Below are 23,075 nucleotides of genomic sequence, written 5' to 3' on the forward strand. Positions count from 1 at the left end.
CACCCTACATATGATACAAGGAAGTGAAAGACCTTCATATTCAACTGCAAGTAGATATTCTTATTTGCCCTTACATTTTCTTTTTGCATGTTTTTGTATTTTCTGTTTGTTACAGGAGAGAAGAATGACTAATCAAATACATATCCTAATAAACAACTTATGCAACATAATTAGCCAGAGGCCACACTTCTGAATTCTTCCAAGGCATCTATACAACCCAAAACTAGTAATATAGGTTGGGATAACATCTTCCACCTATCATACTCTAGATAACACATTTCCTCCAGAAAACAACACTTGTATGTAGTGAAGCTAAGGTTGTGTATTTGTTTAAAGCCCCCAAACTAAATGACAAGTCAAGAAAAATTAATACTTCCTAAAAGCTATCATGAGGGGATGTGATTTATTTTTGAAACTCTCTTTTGATAGACCTAGTATCGTGCGGCTATAATTTCAATGAAGGAAAAACAAGGAAAAGACATTTGTACAGGTATTTCAGATATATGCTTATGGGATACTTACTCATGATCCTAACAGATTTTTCTAAGATCAAAACTAGTCCACAGAAATAGTCTAAGTTTCAATTATTAAGTTCTAATAATTTGATGAAAACTTCAGTAAATCTAAACACATGTAAGGACTTAAGTGCTACAAATCATCCAAGCCTAAAAATATAGAAAAGCAATGTATTTTTTGAAAAGTCATGTTTACAGCTATTCTAAGACGATTTTCATAATTGTGCCTGCGACGGCTTGTCGAGTAGGTCTATTTGCTTTGATTTGAGTACTTGGATGACCCTATCTAGAGTTCATATGTGAAAGTTATGGTGGAAACAAGTTGCAGCCAAGCTTAGGATAAGATTGCTATCTTAAAGAATCTAACAATTACATGGTACTCTTGGATGTATGTTGTCGTGAAGATCAAGGAATTTGTGATGTTTTAGAGGGCTGATAGTGCTCTTAGACACGGTATTTTGATGTATGTGGATTGTTTCAATATTAGACTATTCTATGCTTGTCGAGTTCTGATTTTGGGCTATAGATACATTGTTTTGTGCTTGTATTCTTGTATGGCAAACATAAATCTTTTGGGCTGATTAAAATTGAATTTCTTCTAAGCCATAGTCTTAGAAATTGGGATTTCATTGAGCCATCGTGCAAACCTTTTATATATCAAATGTTACCAAGGCATATTGGCTCAATGATTCCAAACAAAATTTGATGCTCATGTACTTTGAAAGGCGACTTGTATTATTTAAGTGTTTCAAAATATGGTTAAATGTTTATATTTCCATTCAAGGGTGGCCAATGGCCAAAATGCCCTATAATTATACTTGGGTCGCCATTGACAAGATGCCCAAGAGAAATTAAAAGCTTAGTTGGAAGGTCAGATTGACCAAAAAGCTTAAATGACTAAGAGTTTTACACTCAAATTGTCATATTGACTAAAAGCTCATATAATGAGTGGTTTCATAAAGTGAAACCACATACTCATGATCGGAAAAACAAACCATAAAACAATGAACCTATATAATGAAGCTCTCTAGAAGCTAAATTTGGCAACTCCTAAAATTTAGGAGGTTACTCTTTTTAGATATTGCTCAAATGGAAATTTGTTCGCATCAAAGGCTCCAAAATTTCGTAAGAAACAATTTTTGTGTCTATTTGCTTTGATTTGAGTACTTGGATGACCCTATCTAGAGTTCATATGTGAAAGTTATGGTGGAAACAAGTTGCAGCCAAGCTTAGGATAAGATTGCTATCTTAAAGAATCTAACAATTACATGGTACTCTTGGATGTATGTTGTCGTGAAGATCAAGGAATTTGTGATGTTTTAGAGGGCTGATAGTGCTCTTAGACACGGTATTTTGATGTATGTGGATTGTTTCAATATTAGACTATTCTATGCTTGTCGAGTTCTGATTTTGGGCTATAGATACATTGTTTTGTGCTTGTATTCTTGTATGGCAAACATAAATCTTTTGGGCTGATTAAAATTGAATTTCTTCTAAGCCATAGTCTTAGAAATTGGGATTTCATTGAGCCATCGTGCAAACCTTTTATATATCAAATGTTACCAAGGCATATTGGCTCAATGATTCCAAACAAAATTTGATGCTCATGTACTTTGAAAGGCGACTTGTATTATTTAAGTGTTTCAAAATATGGTTAAATGTTTATATTTCCATTCAAGGGTGGCCAATGGCCAAAATGCCCTATAATTATACTTGGGTCGCCATTGACAAGATGCCCAAGAGAAATTAAAAGCTTAGTTGGAAGGTCAGATTGACCAAAAAGCTTAAATGACTAAGAGTTTTACACTCAAATTGTCATATTGACTAAAAGCTCATATAATGAGTGGTTTCATAAAGTGAAACCACATACTCATGATCGGAAAAACAAACCATAAAACAATGAACCTATATAATGAAGCTCTCTAGAAGCTAAATTTGGCAACTCCTAAAATTTAGGAGGTTACTCTTTTTAGATATTGCTCAAATGGAAATTTGTTCGCATCAAAGGCTCCAAAATTTCGTAAGAAACAATTTTTGTGTCTATTTGCTTTGATTTGAGTACTTGGATGACCCTATCTAGAGTTCATATGTGAAAGTTATGGTGGAAACAAGTTGCAGCCAAGCTTAGGATAAGATTGCTATCTTAAAGAATCTAACAATTACATGGTACTCTTGGATGTATGTTGTCGTGAAGATCAAGGAATTTGTGATGTTTTAGAGGGCTGATAGTGCTCTTAGACACGGTATTTTGATGTATGTGGATTGTTTCAATATTAGACTATTCTATGCTTGTCGAGTTCTGATTTTGGGCTATAGATACATTGTTTTGTACTTGTATTCTTGTATGGCAAACATAAATCTTTTGGGCTGATTAAAATTGAATTTCTTCTAAGCCATAGTCTTAGAAATTGGGATTTCATTGAGCCATCGTGCAAACCTTTTATATATCAAATGTTACCAAGGCATATTGGCTCAATGATTCCAAACAAAATTTGATGCTCATGTACTTTGAAAGGCGACTTGTATTATTTAAGTGTTTCAAAATATGGTTAAATGTTTATATTTCCATTCAAGGGTGGCCAATGGCCAAAATGCCCTATAATTATACTTGGGTCGCCATTGACAAGATGCCCAAGAGAAATTAAAAGCTTAGTTGGAAGGTCAGATTGACCAAAAAGCTTAAATGACTAAGAGTTTTACACTCAAATTGTCATATTGACTAAAAGCTCATATAATGAGTGGTTTCATAAAGTGAAACCACATACTCATGATCGGAAAAACAAACCATAAAACAATGAACCTATATAATGAAGCTCTCTAGAAGCTAAATTTGGCAACTCCTAAAATTTAGGAGGTTACTCTTTTTAGATATTGCTCAAATGGAAATTTGTTCGCATCAAAGGCTCCAAAATTTCGTAAGAAACAATTTTTGTCTTTAGCAATTATCTCAAATTCTTAACCATTTGAGAGATTTTTAGAGTAGAAGGTTTGCAAGCTCCTTTCTCTAGAAAAGTAAGATGTAGCCTCTACTTTCCACTTTTGAGCACCCAAGCCCCACACCTATACATTAGAGGTCTTTCTCTTCATTTAGAATAAGCTCTCATGCTAACATTTCAACCACATACTTTGTACTCTCCTATCTATCTCTCATCCAAGAAGCAATTTCTACTTAGTTTAATCTAATCCAAGAACTAAAGAAGAAAATCAGCTTGCTGCCTGGAGTTTGTAAAAATTAGGGTTTCAAAACCCTAATTTTCATAATTACAGCAAATCAGCCTTTTGTATTAGTTTGTTGCTTGGAGTTTGTAGAAATTAGGGTTTCACAACCCTAGTTTTCAGAATTACAACAAATCAACCCTTTTGTATACAGTTCAAGCACTCGGTGCCCGTGGTTTGTTTCAATAAATTCCTGTCAAGGAGCACGGGCTGGTTCCCCTCTCAACATGGCATCGCCTTCTCTCTCTCTCTCTCTCGTACAATAAGGAATGCAAGGAAACCCGCCTCCACCTCCAACAAGGGGAAGCCGAAGGGACAACCCCCCTACCTCGGCCGCCAGAGGACAAGCTAACTGCCTCCACCTTCTTCAAGACCGAAACGGTCCGTGATGCCATTGACAGACTCTAGAATGGTCGGCAGCCCAAGACCATGCGGGACTATTAGCAGAAACCTCTCATTCACTAGAGATACAATCGCTCCCCTCTTAGTCCACCTATTCAACAGGGTACTACGTGAAGGCTTCCCATCCAATTGATTAGCTAATACAATAGTACCAATCCTAAAGGCCGGAGACCCCATGGTTCCCACAAACTACCGGACGGTCATGGTCGGTGCTGGCTAAGCTCTACGGATCCATCCTGAAGCATGAGCTAAGCAAATGGGCGAAGACACACCGGGCATGGGGGCAAGCCGGCTTTAGAAGAGGCTACTCTACACTTGACCACATCCTCACACTCCGAGCCATCATTGAAGAGAACAGGACACAGGGAAAGCGGATGTATTCCTACTTTGTGGACTTCCGCAAGACCTTTGATACAATTCCCCGAGCCAGACTCATGCAGAGACTGCAAGTGCTTGAAGTCCCGGCAGAGATGAGATAGGGAATCCTAGCTCTACACGAGTCTGTCACTAGATAGGTCCGAGCACCGGGAGGGCTGTCAGAGGAGATTATTAGCACTATTGGGATAAAGCAAGGATGTCCCCCTCTCCCCCACCCTGTTCGGGCTCTACATCGACGAGATATCAGATTATGTGGACAGACTTGGAGAGGAGGGACTAGCACTTCTGTATGGGGTCCCGATATGGGGGTCTAGCCTCTACCATATACGGCGAACCACACAAGATCAGCCACTGCCCGAAGGGGAGGAGAGATACTAGGGATGGGAGCACATGGAACGCCCCCTGGTGATGATGATCTCCTGCCTGATCAGAAGTAAACCATCAATACCACACAAGATCGTGAGGGCAAAATTGGAAGCACCACCTATAATGGCAAAGGCCCTATCCCAGATGGCGCTAACCTTCTTGCACAGGCTTTGTAGCCTATCGCAACATAGATACTCCTGCCTCGCACTAGAATCATCCAAACAACTTGCATCGCAAGGGGACACTGAATGCTGGTACGCTCGTACTCAAGCCTGCTGGCTGCAGCTGCATGGGCTATACATGGACCACCTCCCACCCCTACAATATAGTCTGGACTGCCACCACCTGAAGATTAGTCGAGAGGAGTTGAACTGCATCATCAGGGCTGATATTATTCAGCTACACACAGCCAGGACATGAGTGTTACCAGCCGAGGATCTGGGGAAGAAGACGGCCTTCTACCGAGAGCACCTCCTACGCCTCACACATGACGGCTTCATTATACACCCGAGATACATGGATGTACTCCTGTCCCATGGGGTCCGAAGTGCCATCGGGCAACTCTGTACGTCATCACACCAGCTACGAATCGAGACAGGCAGATACGGAGCGGACTCTCTCCCCCCAAAGGTTAGGATCTGCCAACTCCGTCAGCTGGAGCTAGAGACAAAAGAACATTACATATATAGAAGCCCAGTGTACTACAAGATCAGAGGCCACTTCCACTATCTCTTCAAGGAGGGATTTTGGCCACCCTCCCAAACACTAGACTTCCCTGACCAGAAATGCATCGAGCTCTTCCTCCTGGAGCTACACCAACATAGAGACCACCTTCTACGGGTCCGGGACCAAACAGCCAGGAACACACAGCAACGCACACTTCAAGAGTTCTATAGACCCTCGGCCACCCCCTCTACAACGAGGACTGCAGCTAACCGACCAGTGGCCCCACCCAAGGAGTCACCTTGGATAGAGCTATAGAGAGAAGCAGAGCTCACCACCCACACCCAGCAGGCCCACGCCCTCGCAGGAGACATCACCTACTGATACAGTGGATACTACAGCGACACCGGGAAGCCATACCCTGCTGCTTCAACCTCTCCATGCTAGACAGGCCCATTCTGGACATCTTAAGATGACCACGCTTCATGAGCAGTTCCACAGTGCACTTGAAGTGCATCTAGATTGTATCGAGTCTATATACAATTTTGTACCTACTCACCTAGTTCACCATAACACTAGATAGTAGCTTTACTGGGACTTGGAAAACTGCCCAGACATTTTGTATGTAACCTTTTGGTCTCATAGGCCAACTTGGCCTTTTGTAGACTTAATATAACTTTCTTTCTTTCTTTCTCTCTCTCTCTAGAGATTTGGTGGCAGGATTCCTAGCTTACATGTTTAACAGAGCCATGTGTGAAGGCCTACCAGAAAGCTAGAGCACGAACATTATTGTGCCTATCCTCAAGTCAGAAGACCCTACTCTAACCAGTAACTATCAGACTATCATGGTTGGGCATACATTGGCTAAGTTATATGCTTCCATCCTTGAGCATGAGTTAAGCACGTGGGCAGAGATGTGGGGTCTTAGAGCACAGAGACAAGCTGGCTTTAGGAGAGGCTTCTCCACATTGGATCACATCCTCACACTCAAAGCGATCATTGAGGAGGGAAGGGCCCATGGCCGACGGACCTATTGCTACTTTGTGGACTTTTGCAAAGCCTTTGACACAATACCGAGAGACAGGCTGATACATAGATTGCATGCCATGGGAGTACCGAAAGAGCTCAGTTGGGGTATTTTGGTACTGTATGAGAGAGTTGTGGGCAGAGTCCAAACACCTGAGGGCCTTTCAGCACCTATTTACTCCACCATTTGGGTGAAGTAGGGATGCCCCCTCTCTCGGACATTATTTGGCTTATACATTGATGGGATTGCTGATTATATTTCACACGAAGGAGATAGAGGAGCTCCACTAGCTGGCACTTGGATACCTCTCCTATTGTATGCAAATGACATTGTATTGATAGCTCACTCTCCAAAGGGTCTACAGAGACGCTTGGATGCCTTACACTCCTATACTTTGGACAGTGGGCTTTCAGTGAACCTTGGTAAAACCAAGGTAATGGTATTTAATACTACACCACAGTGAGTCAGGAGATCAACACCTAAATTCACATATAGATCTGAGGAGCTGGAGAATGTGGATTCTTATACATACCTGGGAATCTTATTCATAGGGCCCATATGCGAGAGGCAACAGACACTAGACTGACTCGCGGATACACAGTACTAGGTGGTTTGGAGAGGATGTGCTCGCAGGTGCAATTCCAAGAACCCCACACCAAGCTATGGCTCTTCGATACACTAGTCACATCCACACTACTTTATGAAGTACAGATATGGGGGACCCAATCTTGACCACCATAGCAGATCAGGGCACACTTATAACGGATGGAAGTCAATGGAGAAACCCCTAGTGTCCATGATATCCAAGATGATCATATATAAGGCCTCAGTGCCACATGAGATCATCAGAGCCGAGCTAGCAACTACACCGATTGTGGTAAAGGCCCTCACCTGATTGGTCACATACATACATAGCCTATGGGACTTACCCAGACACAGATATGCACAGTTGGCCCTTGAGTCCTCCACGCAGCTTGCCAGAGAGGGTGATACTTCATGTTGGTATGCACAGATGTCAACTTGGTTTGCGCTGCATGGCTTTAGCATGGACAAGTTACCTCCCTTCCAGTACTCCTTTAATGCACTATCTCTTGATCTGAGCAGGTTAGAGATTCGCAAGATCATCAGGATGCATCTTACCCAGTTAGATATCAGGCGGACATGGTTGATGCCAGGGCAGGAGCTAGGGATAAAGATGGCTTTCTACCGCGAGCATTTCCTTCATACTACAGATGATGGATTTATTGTTCGCCCGAGATACATGGACACTCACCTTTCCCATGGGATTAGATGTACTATTGTTCAGTTGCGCACCTCCTCACATCAACTAGAGATTGAGACTGGCAGATATAGATCCATCCCACCAGAGAAGCGCATATGCCAGATATGCCAATTAGAGCCAAAGACAGAGGATCATTATATCTGCCGCTGCCCAGCATATTATGAGGTCCGTGGTCGTTTCCACTGTCTCTTTAGAGACAGATTTGGACCACTATCCAGAGTCATGGATTTTATTGATCAGCAATGCCTTAGCCTCTTTCTTCTTGAGATATGACGGCTTCGTGACATAAGCCTCAGGAGTACAGCTGCTCCAAGACACGGAGGCCCTTCACAAAGGCAGCTCACAAACTTCATTGCAAAGGAGACTCAAAAGACTTCAATACAATTACAACCACAGTCCATACGAGAGCCTCTCTCGCCACCACAGTCCACACAGACAAGGAGTACTGATTGATCGAGCAGTTCAACTTAGCCGATCCAGACGTCCTAGGCCTCGACACCGACACCGACGACACCTTCATAGGTAGATACAGGGGATTATTGCTCGGGCTAGAGCTAGGCCCTCCATACCCACATGAGATTGTACCATTTGGAGCTCATTGTTACTAGATAGAGCTCTATGTTTTACACATAGCCATAGTTAGTTTCCTTTCTTATTTTGCTTTGTGCTACATATTTTGCCCAAACAGTTGTACCATCATACACATGATTGTAACTCATGGTCTCATAGGGGATTTTGGCATTTTGTAGACATTAATATATCATTTCATCTCTCTTTTTTTTCGTAAAAGGTCATTTCATCTCTCTCTCTCTCTCTCTCTCTCTCTCTCTCTCTCTCTCTCTCTCTCATTTTCATAGTGATAATTGGTCGAGTTGGTTAAGTTCAAAGTTTTTTCATTCTCACGTTCTTCCCCACGCTTACAATGGTATTAGAATAAGGAGTTTTTCTTTGCAAGAACTTTTCTAGGTAACAAGATCTTTGGCCCCAACTTTCTCACCATGTCAAGAGGCAAAGAGGAGGATTTTGATGAACAGGCTCCCAACACTTTGTATTTGTATGCTTCTCCGATTATATGAAGATACAAAGATACAAGGAGTTGGAAGCCGATCCAAAAATTCAAGCTTTGATGAAGAGAATGGCTAAAGTGTGGGCTAAAGAGGAGGTCTTTGAAGATTTCCTTACTGAGAAGGCTCTTGAGACAGATGGTATTACGACTGTGAAGACCTATCTCAACATAAAACATATCAATGTTATTTATGCAACTAAGTCTATGAAAGATAACGCATCACCTATCATTCGAGGATCCACCCAAGCGATGACTTCAAAGTCTCATCATACACAAGCTGCTTTCTCTTGTCCCCAAGAATCTCTCCGTGGAGAAGGGCAAGGAGAAAGTCAAAGAACCGGTCATTTTCATGGTAGCTAAATCTCCAAAGATGCTTTTAGTAAAGGAAAACAATGCTAAAAGAGACTTCAAACTTGGAGAGAAAAGCGTTAAGTTTGGTGTTTTCTATAGTAAGAGAGATTCTTAGAAAGTTGTATCTTTTACTACACAGTTTGATGCTACTTTTAGTAGTGAAGATCATGTAGAAAAATTGAAAATTAGGATGGCTAAAATGCATCCGAAGGACGTTGCTTTAAATTGATGGCTCAAAGTTGTTCAAGAGGAAAAGGAACCCAAGTCTTGGAAAGAGTTTAAGATGTTCAACAAGAAGTTTCAACCTTCATCCTTTGAAGCCGATGTGCGACAAGAATGGGATTTGCTGAAACAAGACAATGTTGAAACATATATCAACACATTTGCAGCTGTTTCTCTTAACTTTACATCTCTTATTGAAGTTCTTTCCAATATGGTGATGAGAAAGTTTATCTATAGATTACATCTGATAGTACAACGAGCTGTCAAGATGACAAAGCCTGATACTTTGGAAGCAGCCCAAGATACAGCCTTAGAAGTTGAAGGACTGTATATGCCATGGATGCTTGGTAAAGCCTCAAAAGAAGAACCACAAAGGAAGAAGACCGAGATGTTTAACCAAAAGAAGTCAAATAAATAAGAACCAAAGCAAAAGAATGGAGGTAGACCACCTTTGCCATTCAAAAAGAAACTAACATATCAAAAGTTAGCAAAATATACAAGAGAAGGACAATGTTTCTCTTGTGAAAAACAAGGACACATGGCTAGTCACTCACCTAATAAGGCAAAGAAGGAAAACCAGCCCCAAAAGACACCTCAAGTAAATGTTGTACCTAAGGAATTCTTGCAACAACAGGATGAAACTTCACCAGAGAAAAGCAAGCTTTTTATGGCTTAAGATAAGATTGCTAATCAATCTGTTCTCATTCATTTTGATACAAAGGCTACACATCATTATATCCATCCCCAAATTGTTGAAGCTCTACATCTACCAAAGGAGAGGTTTGAAACACCAAAAATGTCAAGTACTGCATTTCAAGGAATAGAGTCTGAAGTTACTCCCATTCTTGGGAAACTACGAATTGAGATAGGAGATTATGTAATTCATGAGAGTTTTGTCATGGGAGATCTTAGTCATTGTGATTTTGTATTAGGAGTATCTTGGCATAGAAGAACAGATCCAGCTATTGATTGGAATCAAAATAAGTTTAGATTCCCTTTCAAGAGAAAAAAATGTATCTTTTGATGTGGGAGTGGAAGAAAACTCTATTCCCATCTTATCCCATGTACAAATTTATGAAGCAATAAAAAAGTCTATTTCCTCATATTTGATTTTTGTCAAAGATTCTAACAAAGAGTCTAGAACTAAAGAGTCTATCTCAGATATAAACAAGGACCGAATGAGTTTCTTAAATGAGTATGAAGATTGTTCTGCGGATGCTTTACTTGACGAGTTACCACTAGAGAGGCCAAAAGAACACCACATTGATCTCACTCCTGAGAGCTCACCTCCAAATAGGCCACCCTATCATGTGAGTCTAACATAACAAGAGGATATTATGAAGCAAGTGATCGAGCTCTTGGAGAAGAGTCTAATAAGACCCAGTTCCACACCTTTTTGCTCTCCAATCCTCTTAGTCAAGAAGAAATATGGATCTTGGCGTATATGTATGGACTACAAGGCCCTCAATAAAATCATAATTTGGAATAGGTTTTCCATTCCGAGAATTGATGATATCTTGGATAGATTGGATTGATTCAAAGTATTCAGCCAAATTAACTTAAAGAGTGGCTACCATCAAATAAGGATTGCTTCTCAAGATATTCATAAAACAGTTTTTGGTTTGTATAAGTTTCTTGCGCTACCATTTGATTTTACGAATGCTCCTACAACCTTTAATAGAATGATGAAAAGAATCTTTGGAGCATATCGAAAGTTTACAAGTACTTTCTTTGATGACATTTTCATTCATTCAAACTGAAAAAGAGCATAAGCAACACTTGAAAATAATGTTTCAAGAACTCCGCAAACACAAACTTTATGTGAATGGCAAAAAGAGTGAATTTTTCCTAGAAGAGATTCACTACTTGGAACATATTATATCCAAAGATGGGATTTGGATGGATCCAAAAAAGTCAAGGCTATTGTAGAATGGCTACTTGGGCCATATTGTATCCAAAGATGGAATTTGGATGGATCCAAAAAAGTCAAGGCTATTGTAGAATGGCTAGAATTGACTAGCATTCATAAAGTTGGAAGTTCCTTGGGATTATGCTCTTATTACAAGAGATTCATTAAATGGTTTACTGTGGTTGCTGGCAATAAATGTAATCATCCTACATAAAAATAGGTCGTCTCAACTTGCTCTCCCCAAAACCCAAATGGCAGACTGTAAAATGCTGAGAAAAAGAGTAAAAATTGGGCCGAAATTTAGCAAAAGATGGTCACTCAGACTGGAAATCAGTCGCACAATCAAAAACAAGTCCAATCAACAGTAGAAAAGCCAAAACGCAGACCTAAAACAATAGAAAACAACAGCAGGAATCTTGATCTTCAAATCCAATACGATGTCAGAAGTGGATGTAGCAATGGAAGCAAAAACAGATGCTATAATAAACTCTGGAACACAAGGACAAAAGAGAAAAACACAAAAGAACATTGCAAAGAAGAGAACTCAAAACAATGCTCAAGAAATCAAATCCATATACTGAACATGAGAATGACGCGTACAACAGTGAGTCGCTGGCTCGTAGGCACTAGCACCAGCTCCCTCTCCATAGAACCTATCACCGAGGACAGAGCCCAATATAAATAGGACAAATATACCATAAATGGCAGCAAGTTGGCCAACATTTAATGTTGGTCAGAGCCATAATAAAATGCACATGGCCTCAGACTCACACATGAGCTATCTAGATTGCTAACTTCAACCTCTTGGGCAAAGCCATCAATACCCTCTGCTTGATTTCTTCCAATTGGAATGAGGCTTGATAAACCTTTGCATCTTTTAATCATGTTCATTTCAACCTCCATTTGCACTATTGCCAATAGTGTGGTCTATTTTGTCCTTTTGTGCAAAATTTTCAACAATAGTCAATTTAGCAAAAGTAAAAGTCCTTACAATATCCTATGTACTATGCTACATAGTGCAGGTTGTTTTTGTGCATATATTTCTCTATAGAGGCAACTTTTGCATCAATTATAGTCAATGGCCATGGCTGGCAACAATGATGTATTCTATATGTTGGCTATCGAGGACAAGTTGAATGAAACCAACTATCCATTGTGGACTTAAATGATGCATCATGTACTGCTTGCCAAGGGGCTTTAGAGCGTTGTGCATGGAATTGAAAGCATCATAGTGGTGTTTTGAAAGCTGCAAGTGGAACAAAAAGAGCAAAAATAGGTGTTGTTGAGGATATTGTAGGTTCTAGTTTACCAAGGCCAAACTATCCAGAACTTCTTGTAGTCTGGAAATCACCAGCAGGTATCACCAGTGTGCTAACACTACCTTCTCTTAGCTCGCTTACTCTTGAACTTTTTTATTTTATCCTTCTTCTCACCATCAGGTTTGGCCGTGGTCAAGAATGTAGCATTCCCTCCATTTCCAGCCTTCAAACACATCCCCTCTACCAACATGGTACTAAACTGATCAAAAGTGAGAGCGATCTCACAACATTATCATAAGGCCATCATATTTAAGGGATAGAGCATGGATACACCTCATTGTTGATTGATTGATGGCATTGGCTATGTTCCAGCTTCACTTTCCATGATATGTGTGCTGAATCAGTGTGAAGAAAAAACTAGAGGCATTAATAAAAATGGTGAAAAGTGTACTCACCTAGGTGAGGAGTGGGATGTTCTCTCTATTGCCACTATTGTTGGAAATTCCCGGCCTCAAGTGCTACTCCACTGTCAAGATGCCAACCCCCCACTCTTTTCCTTTTCTTGAGAAGAGCACACTCACATAGCAATCACCACATGGTGCTGCTATTCCCTCCACAGCTTGGTCTTAGGCCAAGAGCCACATATCTACATTCACAAGATCAGATGCTGGCCACCCACAACTAGCATCACCTAGGGCAAGACCTCTACACAAGAGTCTCCTAGAAGAGGGCAAGAGCCACAAGGATGTGTGAATCACCATAGTATCCCTCCCAATGTAAGCTAACCTGTAATCAACTCTGCCAGTCGGCCTAAGATGTTGGAACAAAAGCCCCATGATCTCAAAGTAGATGGCATGCATGAATTAGAGAGCCAATTTATTAGCCTAAGATAATATCATGAGAAGCACAAACATAAAGAAATAGGTGTGATTGGTGCCACTTAAATACCTGACATATCCGTTTCCACTTTGAAGATTGACTTTGTAACATCTTAGCACAAAATGTGCTTTTGCCACTACCAGGTAATCCCACAAGAATTACTAGTAGCTTTTTTGAGCTTTCAATCATAGGAACACTTTCCATGTGATGCTTGATGTGGTCCAAGGAAAACTTATCAATATCCATGTCCAGTATTTCATGATTTTGCTCCCCACTAGTTAAATCACCACCTAGGTCCTCTGTATAAATCCAACAATCGCAAACATTTTCAAACATCTATATACAATGCAAAAGAGAACAAGGTCTTGCAAAGTAACTTGTGATGTATTCTTCAACACTTGAAAAAGCCAAAAACAACCCTTAGCATATGATGGCTATTCTATGATACTTGTAAAAATCACAAAAGAAACCAATGTTCATACAAATCTTGTGAACTTTTCTTCAATATTATCAGAAAGAACCAAAAACCATGAATTCTGCAACAAACTACATATGCAGATACAATAACATTACAGCTGAAACACTTTCCAATTTGTATTATGAATATTAGATAGATTTCACATCTACGAATATTGCTAACACCTTCACTTGTATTTACCTTCAATGTACATGCCCAATGGCTTGATATTGACCTCTGTAGGGAGGGTATTGATGTCCAGCTGTGTTTATTGAAATTATAAACTATGTGAATAGTTAATGGATAGCTTACACAAAGGGCATTTAAAAGGTTCAATGAGTAATGGATATTTTGTGCAACCATGGGACTCACACTAGTGGCAGTAAACCATTGTGCCACCAAGTCATTCTCTCCCTGAACTTTTCAGATTTTTAATTCTCAAAGGTTGGAAACACATTTTCAGTTTGAAATAGAGTAGGAGAAAATTCCATTACTGCACCTTCAAAAGTGTGCTGCTTCTCAAGTAATAGACCTTGGCACCACCCACATTAAGGTTTCCACCTTGAAATAGAATAGGAGAAAATTCCGTTATTGTACCTTGAAAAGTGCGCTGCTCCCAACGTAATAGACCTTGGCACCACCCACATTAAGGTTTCCATTAATCTACCAATGAAGGCACAAGCAGGATGATCATGTGGCAGGCAGAAGTGTCAATGACCGCAACTGCCACATGTCAAACGAGTCATGTGATGACGTGCAAATTGGCCACATGTTCGCACTCTGACAACAATAGATCAGAACTAGTGGCCAGATAAGCATCTATGCTTGGCCTACTTAAAGTAAGACATTTGCAGTTGATCAGTTGTCATCTGCAATTGATTGTTTGTCAACATAATCATCATCATCATCATCTGATCATCAACAAGAGCATGGAGCCAGACTGCATACACATGGATCAAAGGGAGCAAGGAGGAGAGTTCATGATGGTTGCACTAGACATGGTTGATAGTGGCTGATTGTGGACTATCTAAGACAAGGCAGAAGGTGTACTTGTCAGAATAGGGGCAGCAATGGAAGCGAGAGATGCTGCTGTAATAGACTGCAAGAACACAAGAACTCAAAGAATGAATAGGCAATGGAATCCACAACACAATACAAGAGATGTACTTTACAAACCACACAAGTGAATGGCACGTGTGTTGACCACAGTAATACCTCCAGACTCCCTCTCTCTAATACTATAAGAATGCAGGAATGGAGTATATATAGACACTGAGGAGAGACCCAAGACAAATGAGCTAGCCCCAAAATGGACTGCCCAAATGCCCATAAGGCGGCCAATACAAAGCCTAATAAATGCCGAACACCCATGAAATGTACATCACTAACACCCTCTCTCAAACCATGGGTGGTCAGCACAATAAAATATACAACAATGGGGAACAATAAGCCCCTGAACCGTCACCACGTCCCATAGCAATGATTTGCCAGAAGCCTGTACCACCATAGTACATACAAAAATGACAAAGGATGCTCGAAGACGACACTTAAAAGTACTCGAATGCACCACTAGAGATACTACAAGACTCTAGCTCTGGATCATGGCTCCCACTCTAGAAGGCATTTAAGAATAAGCACCGAGTCAAGGTCAAGCATACTCAAACCCCGATCACAGAAAGTGGAAATAGCTAAATCTCTTTGTCTAGCACTAATGCCCTGCAGAAGCACACCATGAACAAGGATTCCCCGCCTTCAACCAAATCACTAAAGTGGACCCTCATGCGAGCTCAAACTAGGAGCAAAGGCTACTCTCTATCAAACAGCCCATCATGGGCCTAGAAGTCAATTACAACTCCAAGATTTGAACTCACCAAACTAAGTTGATGCATGTAGAAAGCTCCATTAGTATCCAACCCATCATATGAATGTATCTCAAGCATCAACATGCCCAACTATTGCCCTATCACAATCATCTCCCTCTAGCCTACATATGCGTGAGGAGCATCACTCCACTCCTGTAGAACAAGAAGATCCTTGATCCATGCCAAGTCAAGTATCAAAGGACAATAGGTATCACAGTACAGGAGATCAAGGAAGGCCATATCCCGCATAGACAAACCCGCTGGGTATTGATCTAACCCAACCATGCCATAAGAGAAGTCAGCTTTCCTCTGTAATATGGAATCACCATTTGAGTCATTCCTGTTAGCACTCATGTTTGGCATGCCTTGTCGTCTCCTGCCTATGAGCCTCAATCTGAGTCAAATGAGGAGTTTTGGAGCTCTGATAGGTCTGTCATGTGTTTTGATGGGGGAGGCTACTCATTCTAGAGTGGCTATCTGGGTGCATTTCTTTTGTTTGTCGCGTTTTAGTGTGTTTTCCAAGAGCAATTTCTCCATTTCCCAGGTTGTCCACACCTGCCAGACATTGTCCTTGCCAATCGGATTTTTTGGTTGCCATTTGTCATTTTCTAGACATTTATTATGCCACGAACAACATTAAATGCTGGTCGACCAGCATTCATGGCATTTCCAGATTTCAGTCGACTAGTTTAGGGGTTGTGTGGCTATTTATAGCCATTCCCCACTTGGTAGTCATTCAAATTATCATCTTCCTTCCTTGGCAAATGTACACTGTAACTCCATCATCTTCCTCCGTCTCCGGTGCTACCGTCATCATTAGATTGATCTGGTGCCCTTACTAATGCTTTGGGCTGCGTGCACAAACTCATCAGTCCATCATAATTGTATCAAAATTCTCTTTCAGTCAATATAATATTTTTCCTTCATCTTCTGCTTCCTATCTTTCTCTCTCTTTCTACTTCTCTCTGTATTCGTGTTTCTCTTCCATTGCGCACTCTCACACCAAATCTAAGCATGGTATCCGAGAGTGACACAAAGTTCGTGGACATTGCAAAGGAGGCCATCAACATCTGTGTTTGCTGAAAACACAAGCTCCTACTAGCTGGCAACTGCATTTGGTGCTCAAGCATCATCATCTAGAGGAAGGTGTCAGAGTGCAATGGCGCGGAAGCGTGGGACCAAGACTGAGAGAGAGCAAGGTGAACACAGAGAGAAGAGAGAGAGAAAAAAGCCAAAAGAACAAGAAGATCTGCTGTATAAAGTATGTTAAATACAAAGGAATGCAGATCTGTACACGGGCGCACTCCATATGTCTGCATATCTCGACCTCAACAATGTCTTCCTGCTGGACACCTCGAAATCTGCTGCAATCTGCCCGATCTCTGCCCTAAAATCTGCAACTGCATGAATGAAAGAGTGTGTTGGTGTTAGGCTATTTATAGCCTACTGAAAAATGCCAAAAAAACTATCAGGTCAGCTGCATTACATGCAGCCGACTGTGCTGCAAATCTGGCCGACAGTACAGCAGTCCAACTGAACTGCCACGTGGCAGTCCAACTGCATCCTGCGTGGCTGCTGCTGATGTGGCACTGACAGATGAACAAACCTGCTCCACACACCGAAACTCTCTCAAATGACTACACGGCTGGAAAACTGCTGCTTTTTTTTTGCAAGTAAAATGTGGCTGATTATATTACTCAAAAAACTGATTACAACAGAATGCTCATGCTCAACAAACTAGCTGGAGCTGATGCAAAGTCACCAATACATCATGTATACAAGCCTCTCAAGGTGGTCTGGGGGGATGGGGGCAAGAAGCGATTGTGTGGGGGGGGGGGGGGGGGGGGGGGGGGGGGGGTTGTTTTATATCACCAACTAGGGCTGCCTACCTGCATCATGAAGAACAAACCCTGGCCGCCCCAAGTACACATGAAGTGACCACGGAGCTCCTGACGAGCCTTGGACTCTGATCCCATCGGCTGCAGAGGGAGTGGATGATGGAGGTCCAGAGCTCTGCTAAGGTCACATGTGCTGAAAGTCTCTCTCCACCGAAAGCCTCCTGACACCGCGCCTTCCATATATGCCATCCAGTAAGACTTCCTATGATTTCCCATATCTCCGAGCGGTCTGCTATGGGCTCCAGTACCTGGCGGATGGGTAGAGCCTCCAGACCGACCACTGCGCACGACCCTGCCTCGATCATAAATATCATGTCCTGCATCCCAGCCTCATACAAAAGGTGACGGCCCTGGCTGACTACTTGCCAGCAGAAAGCTCCCTATGAGATACACCCAAGGCTGGGTGCTATACGGCGAAGGATGCGGCATGCTCCTCTCCACACAAGCTGCCCCTTCTCACATGACCAGAGGCAGTGCTTTGGGGTTCCAAAGGTTGCAGTATGCAACGCTTATAACCTCCCTCCTTCTGCATTTGGGCAAGCCAAAGTGATACTCGATCTCTATGTGCTTCGTTCGAGCATGGAATACGGGATTCCATGCCAAGGCAATGCAACTCTCATTGTCACACCGCAGAATAGTAGGACGAGTCTGGGGGCAGCCAAGGTCCTCCAACAATCTCCGAGGCCACACAGTCTCACATGTGGTAGAAGAGCGGCCCGATGCTCCACCTCAATTGCAGATAGGGCTACCGTGGGCTGCTTTGGCCTACTCCCAAATAACACCTGCACCCAATGTAAAACAATAGCCTGTAGTAGACCACCTGTGGTCCACATCGTCAGCCCAATCCAAATCACTCCAACCTGCAAGGACAAGATCAGAATCACCTGTACTTGCTAGATAGTAAATCCCTAGATCAGAGGTCCCCCTTAGAAACCGTAGTATTCTCTAAGCAGCTTGCCAATGCACTTGCTGAGGTTCACTCATGAACCCAGCCAAGAGACCTACAGCCAAACATAGATCAAACATAGATCAACCCATGTGTGGAGAAGCCAAATCAATGATCCAATCAGCTGAAGGTAGCGGGTAGCATCTGCCAAAGGAGAATGTGTGAAGTGGCCTTCCAGTTCGGATCCATATAAGTAGAAATGGACCAGCAATCCTCCATCTCAAAAGTCATCAAGAGCTCCTGTACATATCTCTGCTGAGAGATGAAAATCCCGCTCTGAGTCTGATAAATCTCGTGCCCAAAAAGAAATGGAGAAGTCCTAAATCCGTCATCTCAAACTTCTAATGTAAGGCTGCCTTCGTCTCTTCGACCTTCTGTGCATGGTCACCTGTAATAATCAAGTCATCAACATACAAAACAAAAAACACACGACCACCCTCTAAAGTGTGCACATAAAGCTACGGATTGGCCCTGGAGCACTGATAGCCCAACTTTGCTTGGAGGAACAAATCAATATTCTCATTCCAAGCACGCAAAGCCTGCTTCAGGCCATACAAGGCCTTCTTCAACCTGTGAACCTTCCCATCGGAGGATCCAAAGCCAGGAGGCTGCTCTACATAGATCTTCTCCTTCAAATCATCGTTCAAGAAGGCCGATTTCACAACCAACTCAAAGACGGGCCATCTCCTATGACCAATCAAGGCAAGAACAGCACAAATCGTCACCATACAAGCAGTGGGGGCAAAAGTATCATGGAAATCAATGCTTAGTCACTTAGCAAAACCTTTAGTAACAAGGTGGGCCTTGTGCTTGTCCAAAGAGCCATCACTATGGTACTTGGTCTTGAAGACCCATTTGACACCAATCACCTTCTTATGAGAGGAATGAGGCACAAGGTACCAAGTGCCATTCCGCTCAATAGCCTCCCAACTCAGCTTCCATCACTTTCCGCCAATGATCACACTATAAAGCCTTCTTCACGGAGGTAGGCTCTCTATCCTGCATAACACGGGACATCAAACAGTAGTTAGAGCAAACAAGCTCCATAGAATGTGCCTGGTCCCTCCGTGACCTCCGTGGTCCATCCAGCAGTTGCCACTCCTCAGGGACCCCCTCGATCCCTGAATCTCGAAGTGTGTCACTGGCCCAACAAGGAGGTCGCATCTCGCTGCGTCTCTCTCTATCTGCTAAAGTTTCTCGAAGGTCCACTAATAGCGGAGGAGCAATCGGTGAATCCGATGGCTGGGAACTAGACTTCTCATCCAAAGAAGAGTCCTCAAGAGACATAGGCTCCAAAGGAACAATCGTTGAGGCCCAACTATCACTGGGATCTCCATGAACAGGGTGGTCCTCACCCCCCTCTAGGGCTGGAACCTCCACCAACCAAATGCCACAACTCGTGTAGACATTCCGCTTAACAGGATCATACAATCGGTTGCCTTGAGACTGCAAGCTATAGCCCACAAACACCTGTCTTTTGGAAGCCGCTTCAACTTTGTCACGTTGTGTCTTCGAGATGTGAACATAGGCATCACACCCAAAAACCCTAAAATAAGAAACATTTGGCTTTGACCCAAAGTACGCCTCATAAGGAGTCGTACCAACAACAGCAGAAGTAGGGGAACATTTAAGGATATGAACTGCAGTAGCCATAGCCTCAGCCCAAAGACATTGAGGTGTCCAACGATACTCCAACATGGTACGGGCCATCTCGATCACACTGCAATTCTTCCACTTCAAGATGCCATTCTCCTGAGAGGTGTTTGTACTGGTAAACTCCTGTGAATACCACAGTCTGCACAAAAACGAAAAAACTCATTAGAAACAAATTCTCCACCCTTATTTGATCGTAATGTCCTCAACTTCCGCCCCGATTGGTTCTCCTCAAAGAACAACCATTCCTTAAAGTTGAAAAAAGCCTCCGACTTGAGCTTCCAGAAATAGGCCCATGTCATCTTGCTGTAATCGTCAACAATTAGCATGAAATACAAGCTCTCGCTAAGGGACTCCATCCTCACTGATCCACAAAGATCAGTAGAAACAAGCTCCAAGGGTGCGGAAGACTGCCTCGAAGCCTTGCTGGGAACAACATCACGAGTCTCCTTCCCACGGATGCAGAATATACAAGGCTGCTAGCTCACCACAATATCCCCCAAACCTCGAATAAACTGGCCCTTAGACGCCTTCCATAGGTAATCATAATTGAGGTGGCCAAACCGAGCATACCAAAGCTCGGCTAAGTTTAAGAGGTAAGAAGAAGAGAAGTCAAGGCAGAAGAAGACCGCAACTTGTAGACTCTATTCTCCTCGTATCCTGAAGAAAGAACCTGTCTCGATCCTCGATCAAGAATCCGAAAAGAATCCAAATCGAATTCAACCAAAAGGCCGAGGACACAAATCTTGTGCACCAAGAGAAAATGATATCCCAAAGCCGGCACATAAAGTACCTCGGATACATGGGCACCACCATGTCCATCTGGAATAAGATGCATGTTGCCCTAGCCCTATATGGGAATAGACAAACTATCACTAATGAGAATCTAGCCATGCAAAGGCCGCAAATGAGAAAAACCTGCTGAAGAAGTCATGTGCCGCGAGACACCACTATCAACAATCCACTCCTGAGTGTATAGGGCCATCAACACAGCATCAAAAGCTGTCAAGGGCGAATCCTCAACCACCCCCAAATGGAGGAAAGTGATTGATGAGGGAGCAGCCACCGCTCCGAAATCCTTTAAAGATCTCCTTCTTCTCCTTGTCAGGGCAATTCTTCTTCCAATGACCTATTTTGCCACAAATGTGACAAGTAGGTTCCTTATCTTTGTCCTTCTTAGATTTATCCTCCTCCTTCTTTTGGTCCTTCCCCTTCTTCTGAGAGGATTGACCAACCAAGGCCTCAAATTTTGAAGCATTGGTTCCATTCAGTTGCTCCTCTTGGTCCAAGACCATAGGAACTAACTCTTCCCCCACTGAAGAGCCTCAAACCGCCCTAAAGCAATCAAGGCAAAATAAAAACCATTGAATCAGGGCGGTAACTGTGACAGGAGAGTTATCGCCATATCTTCAGAAGTGATCACCTTCCCTGCGTTTTAAACCTGCATCTGGAGTTGCCTCAACTTGTTGATATACTTCCTCATGGACGATGACTTGTTGACACTCATGGTCCACATCTGCACTTCCAAGAAACTCGCTTCATGATAGTCATCCGATTATACATATGATCCAACTCCAGCCATATCTCTCGGGACACCATCAAATGCTCAATATAAAAGATAACAACTGTAGTACATGAGAGAAATAAAAACGAGCGGATACAAGCATTGAGTTTATCCCAATGTGCCTCGCCAACTCTACCTTATCACTGGAAGAGAGTCTGGACTCGTCTCACAAGAAGGACGATGGATAACCTCCATAACAAGCTCCACCAAATCATGGGACTCCAAAATGGCAAGCATCATGACCCCCCAGATGCAGTAGTTCTCGCCATCAAGCTTTTGATCTGGTGGAAGAGCCGGTAGAACGAGCACCTTCCGGTCCATGATCGCCTTCCGGTAGAACGAGCACCTTCCGGTCCATGATCGCCTTCCGGTCCATGATCGCCATCAAGCTTTTGATCTGGTGGAAGAGCCGGTAGAACGAGCACCTTCCGGTCCATGATCACCTAAACCTCTATCTCGGCCTCAAAAGACATCTTCACCTACAAAATACAAGAACAGCCCCCTCTAACTGTGAAAATACAACTTGCTAGGACTAGGGTTTGCTCGTCGCGCTCCTTCACCCACCGGAGGCAATGAAAAGGTAAAAGCTGCACTTCAAGGCCAAAAACTCATCCCTCCTCTTCGAACAGCAGCAACATCACCAACTTTGCTCCTTTCCCGCACGCCCACACTCGCTTCAGCCTTGCTTTGATGCGCAGCCCTCTTGCTTGCTCTCGAACACTAGAAACGCAGCCTTATGTCGCGATGGAATCTCCTCTTCAGAAGGGTCTTCACTCAGTCAATCTGTCTTCACTGCTCTGATAGCATGTCAGAGTGCAGCGGTGTAGAAGCGTGGGACCAAGACTAAATGAGTAGGGTGAACACGGAGAGGAGAGAGAGAGAGAGAGAAAGAGAAAGACTTTATGATTTACGAAAAAAAAAGAAAGACTTTACGAAAGAGAGAGAGAGAGAGAGCCAAAAGAACAAGAAGATCTGATGTACAAAGTATGCTGAATACAAAGGAATGCAAATATGTACACGGACGCAGTCCGTATGTCTGTGTATCTCGACCTCGAAAATGTCTCCCTCCTGGACACCTCGAAGTCTGCTGCAATCTGCCTGATCTCTACCTTGAGATCTGCAACTGCATGAATGAAAGGGTGTTGGTGTCAGGCTATTTA

The 23,075-nt window shown here is 42.6% G+C and overlaps 1 protein-coding gene and 1 pseudogene across 4 annotated transcripts in view; one reads left to right on the top strand and one right to left on the bottom strand.

Moving 5' to 3' along the window:
- The window catches only part of APTX (APRATAXIN-like protein), a 69,079-nt gene that overhangs the window by 15,326 nt on the left and 30,678 nt on the right, over nucleotides 1–23,075 (bottom strand). For 3 of the 4 annotated variants that reach the window (XM_087687711.1, XM_087687710.1, XM_087687709.1), the window contains exon 2: nucleotides 13,605–13,834. The exons of the other annotated variant lie outside the window; for it this stretch is intronic. In XM_087687711.1, coding sequence (XP_087543837.1) covers nucleotides 13,605–13,781 — 177 coding nt within the window. In that variant the 5' untranslated portion in view covers nucleotides 13,782–13,834. The remainder of the gene's footprint in view (nucleotides 1–13,604; nucleotides 13,835–23,075) is intronic. 4 annotated transcript variants of the gene reach the window in all.
- LOC148028951 (uncharacterized) lies at nucleotides 4,892–8,426 on the top strand (annotated as a pseudogene).

Source organism: Lygodium microphyllum, chromosome 11, assembly GCF_053477565.2.
Source record: "Lygodium microphyllum isolate KBCC chromosome 11, Lygodium_microphyllum_v1.1.10, whole genome shotgun sequence".
In the NCBI taxonomy this organism is placed as follows: domain Eukaryota; kingdom Viridiplantae; phylum Streptophyta; class Polypodiopsida; order Schizaeales; family Lygodiaceae; genus Lygodium; species Lygodium microphyllum.